The 5087-nt window shown below is 45.1% G+C and overlaps 1 protein-coding gene across 1 annotated transcript; it reads right to left on the bottom strand.

Annotated features, from left to right (window-relative positions):
* Positions 1 to 452: 452 nt before the first annotated feature.
* Positions 453 to 2499, bottom strand: foxl3 (forkhead box L3). Its single transcript, XM_086002273.1, has 3 exons — positions 2209 to 2499; positions 1915 to 2083; positions 453 to 1381 (listed from the first exon to the last, which is right to left on the bottom strand). Exons 1-3 carry the CDS (start codon positions 2313 to 2315, stop codon positions 914 to 916), a joined length of 744 nt encoding a protein of 247 aa, XP_085858399.1. The 5' UTR covers positions 2316 to 2499; the 3' UTR covers positions 453 to 913.
* Positions 2500 to 5087: the final 2588 nt, after the last annotated feature.

Genomic DNA, 5087 nt, shown 5'->3' with positions numbered 1-5087 from the left:
TTGGTTGAGGAATAAATATTGGCCGGACACCAGGATAACTCCCCTGTTCCTCGAAATAATGGCCATTTTAGTCCAACTGAGAGAGCAGACGGGGCCTCGGTTTAACGTTTCATCTGAAAGAGGGCACCTCCAACAGTGCAGCACTCCCTCAGTACTGCACTGGGAGTGTCAGCCTAGATATGGGCTCCAGTCTCTGCAGTGTTCCCTAACTTCATATTTATTTCATGTGATATTATAGGGGTAATGATCAGAAAGAACCAGACATATCTACAGGCTTTGAAGCTACCATTAGCCAACTTTGGTTAGAATGATATCTCCAGCTAGCTGATTTAGCCCAAGCTCCATGCAAGAGGCACACACTCTGTTGTTGGTGACCTGGTGTGTAGGCTGTTTTGTAATGTCAATAAATAATGAAATCCGGCTCCCAGTTAGGCTACCTTTAGTGACATCCTTTTATTCCCTTAATACATAGATGATTCTCATCACAACCTGGAACATTGTAAATGTGAAGGGACACCCTCCCTTATGTCAATACTCTCAAATCAATGAAACACATGGTTTACAATCCATTCACAACTCCATTCACAAATTCTCGTTACAAAGTCGCGTCCCATCGCTGCTGAACGAGACGGAGAATGTCCACTGTCGAGATGGACTTTGCATGCTTTTTAAACCCTCCCAAGGGTTAATGATTGAAATTTGACGGCTGGCTGCAGTACACGTTGGGGTTAAAGTTTCTGACGGAGGAGCAGATATACAGACACGGTTTACATTACAATTGGTGCTGAACATCGAAGAGGAAGAGTTCAAGTACGCCATGACTTGGGAAGGTTTCTCATCAGACATAGCATGAGTCTTAACACCAGGACTCGTTCTCCGCTCAAAGACTGGCGTTACTTACAGTAAAATGAGCTCACTTTGTCCAAAACTGTAGATTGAGTTGTTGGTGGTCTCGCAGTTTGTTGCTTTGCGAGTTGTGCTGGGGTCTGAGCCCAGGTAAGGGGTCTGGAGCGGACAGGATATAATCGATGCTAAATTTGATTTCTGACTCGGCTTTCTGCAGAGGGCTGGTGGGGTGGGGCTGTCTGTTGGGGCTTTCGTTCCCAAATAATATTTCCGACGCCAGTTGCCCAGTCTTGGAACCAACCGTCTTCTCACCGTCGCAGGAGACGCTTTGTAAAAGGTTGTCCACTGCTCCTGGGTCGGGAGACTGGGGCTCTTCGCTTCTGTTGCACTGATACTTCTGGAGCCGTTTCACACTCCTCCTCCTCCTCCTCCTCCGGTAGTTCCCGTTTTCGAACAGATCTAACATTGACTTGCACCCTGACGCGAAGCTCCAGAAATTACCTTTCCCCCTCTCGTTCCCTTCTGACCTTGGGACCTGGGTTCGTTTAAATTCAATGAAAAGTTCATTATATAACATAAATTAGCACCGTTGGGGTTTCTATATTAGGAATTTAATTTAAATTGATAAGAAAAGTGCTAATTAAATTTGCTGAGATTTTAAGCAGTGAGTCAGGTAAAGTTGGGACACTAATATGACGGAATAAATTACATTTACAATCCCGATTTGGGCGCAGAATTTGAGCTAAAAAGAAAACCCGCAGCCGCTGAAGTGTGGTTAGTGAATTCCGAATGCAACACGGCAGCAAATTGTTCCTCAGCCGGTTAAAGGCATCTTTCAAAGTTAAGCCATTGGAACAAGTCGAGACAGGTTACAGAAAGTCGCATGCACTTCGAAAGCTTTGTGGTACAACTGAAACTAAATGAGCTGTACTCAGCCCCTAGCCCAGGGCTCCGCAGTCCCCTCACCCCCTCGGCTCCATCTCCTCCCCAATATCCTTAGAACCCAACAACTTTTCAAACAAGGTTTTAGATGCTACAGAACAAGGTAGCCGAGTGCTGACAGCTCACCTTCACAAAGCAACTGTTAAGCGAGAGGTTGTGCCGTATGGAATTCTGCCAGGCTCTTTGATTTGACCTGTAGTAGGGGAATTTCGTCATGATAAAGTCATAAATGCCGGACAGGGTCACTCTGTTGCCAGGACTCTGTTGGATGGCCATTGCAATCAAGGCTATGTAACTGCAAAGATAAAGCGTGCATTAGTTTGACTGAACTTTTCTCTTTCTCCCCCACCCCCCCCCCTCTTCCTCCTCTCTCTCGCTCAATGAAACCAAGCTCTCAATCGATCTGAATACACAGGTTACCTGTAGGCAGGTCTGGATATCTTCTTCTCCTCGTCAGAACTACAGGGCGGGTAATCATCGCCATCGTAGTTGAAGCAGTTGTAAGGGTATTGAGAATGATCAAACATTGCCAAACTGTGGCAGCTCCCCAGCAAATGGAGCAACAATAACGAAGTGACAGTGGAGAGGACTCCCACTAACTGACTGTACACCGGCTTCTTGAGGAGCAGTGGGCAGAGGTCGGTTTTAAACCCCCCTGAGCTCCTTCAGACAGAGGTCTGTGGGGAGACTCCTTCGCTATCTACTATTTAATCTGGCTATAAGACTGGTAATAACTTATTAAATTGGTTAATTCTCGCGTGAACCTTTGAACTCGGTGTGTTCAACCAGTAGCTGGGCTCCGTGTGGGTGGTCTAACGTGATATACCATAATATCTCCACAAACACAAAACAAGAGCTCACTGCGCCCGATATTAGAACGCAACGCTGTAATTTAGTTGTTTTTTTCTTGTTCTTTGTTTTCTTTTTTGAAATGCAAAGACTCCACTCATTTAGCAAACATGTATTTACAACAAGAAAAGAAGCCATCGCTCTCGCAGCAATCAGCCCGAGCCAGCACCGCAAGTGGGCCTGATGCGATCTGTAATGCAAGATAATAGACATAAATTGTATTTCCGTGACTAAGGCAGAGTCTTGCGTTGAAAGCCGGCAGAACAGAGAATTTCAGTGATTTCTGACAAATAGGGAAAGTTAAAAGGGAAACAGCCGCAGGGAAGCATTGCTGCTTGTGTGGGCTGTGATATATATGAAGAATTAAAGTCATAGCCGGCAGATAACTGCGACTGGGTGAATGCTGCTTCTGCTGTTTTGATAATGTCCTGAAAGGGTCTTTTGGTTTATACACTCAGCTGCTATACTTGCGGAATCCGGATCGTAGAAGCACAGGAGGAGGCCATTCGGCCCATCGTGCCTGTGAAAGAGCTCTCCAATTAGTCCCATTGCCCTGCTCTTTCCCCACAGCCCTGGAAATGTTTCCTATTCAATTATAGATCCAATTCCCTTTGGAAAGCTCCTATTGAATCCGCTCCCACCGCCCTTTCAGACAGCGCAGTCCAGATCAGAACTCAGTAAAACACATTCTCGCCTCTGCTTCTTTTACCAATTACCTTCAATCTGTGTCCTCTGGTTCCCGACCCTCCGACCAGTGGAAACAGCTTCTCCCTATCTACTCTATCAAAACCCCTCGATGTACTGTCTCAGTAAGACTCAAAGTTCACCTCCTGGTAATTCTAAACATCTTTTGACCTTTGAGTTGAATCTCTGTAGTATGTTTTAATATTGCACCGTGCGATGAAATGCCCTATCGCCGATTGACAATGACATCAGTTAGCATTTCTTTGGATCCACCATGTTATATATTTTGTTTTGCCAGATCTCAGCAGATTGCTGGCACGGTAACAGTCCGGACGGCGACCCTGTGCGAGGTCCAGTCTGAAGGCCAAGGCCGGATGGAGCAGGCTCCGGCTCCAGACCTGGCCTTTCACTGGGACTCATGCAGTGGCAGGGGGTCGCGGGATCCCATCAGTTGCGAAGCAGAAAGTATCTGGGCGAAATAAGCAGGGAATTAAAAAGTTCTAAGACTAGTCTCCCGAAATGCGCGGAGTAAATTAAGGCTGGAGTTTTCGAACTGGATCAACGTTGTGTGGAAACTGCATTGATACAAGAAAGTAAGACAGCACTTGTAACATCAGTGAGTGAGTTCTGTGTGCGTTCCACGCCAATAGCCTCAGGCACTACAGCTTTCGAAAGTCATGCCATTCCAGGCACAGTTTGAATATGATGATATGCGGTGTTTGCTGTTAATACTTTTGTCTACGAGTCGATGAACAACTTGTAAAGGGGCTGGCTTGTAAATGAAGTTTAATTTCACACCAATCAAAGAAATAGAATAGCGACAGCGTTCAAAGCACACGGGTATTGTAAGTATCCGAAACCCAACAGCGCGGCTCAGTCAAGAGGAACACCCTTTGCAAATAATGGACTGAGAGAAACAAAATATGTTTAAAAAGTCTTTATTATGGAATTATTCCCTGTCCCAAATCTCTCCCATCATTTCCTTTAGCTCCAGCTCAAACGATTTAGGTAAAACATACATCAAAAGCACTTACCGCCGCTTAGTTCTATATGTAATTATTGTGTCTGCAACCCTTGTAAACTACAAAAAAACAGCTTGTGTGATTCCATTTTATTAAAAAACCTTAACGCTCCAAGCCAAATGCCTATCTAGAGCGAGTTCACATGAAAGCAGTTCCCCCGCTTTAATCTACACGGAGTGTCCTTTCACCAAGAGCAGTGTGTAATACAAACTTGCTCCGTTATTTTGGAAGACTCAAGTTTTCTTTCTGAATTATTTCACGTGCCCAGCCCGGCATGAATCTGCTGTGCAAGTCTTGGTGCTTCCCATTGCAGCAACCATCCAGGTTTGCATGTATGTAACCTCCCGATCAGATCCATTGTTGGGAACTGTTCACACTGACACTGGATTGGGATTCAGGTTAAAACAACCCAGCAAAATGAATGGCACCGAGGTACAACAACAACTTGCATTTATATAGCGCCTTCAAGCTAGTAAACTGTCACAAGGTGCTTCACAGGAGCGTTATCAAACAAAATTTGACACCCAGCCGCATATAATCTGCTGTATAATTGAATATAAAGCTATTAGTGTAGTGTATGTACCCGTCTACCTTTAAGAGAACTATTGTATGTAACCGTCCACCTTTAAGAGAACTACTTTAGGTGTTGCACTACTTTGTTGGCTTCTGTATACTGTAATACCGACGGTGACCACACCGGTATATAAGTGCTGTGTCAGGATTTATTGGGCAGATTCGCCCTGA

This window comes from Somniosus microcephalus, chromosome 11 (assembly GCF_052327205.1).
Source record: "Somniosus microcephalus isolate GS21.2 chromosome 11, FLI_Smic_1.0, whole genome shotgun sequence".
Taxonomy (NCBI): Eukaryota; Metazoa; Chordata; class Chondrichthyes; order Squaliformes; family Somniosidae; genus Somniosus; species Somniosus microcephalus.
Note: the sequence above shows the minus strand (reverse complement) of the source record. Positions and strands in the feature narration are given on the sequence as shown.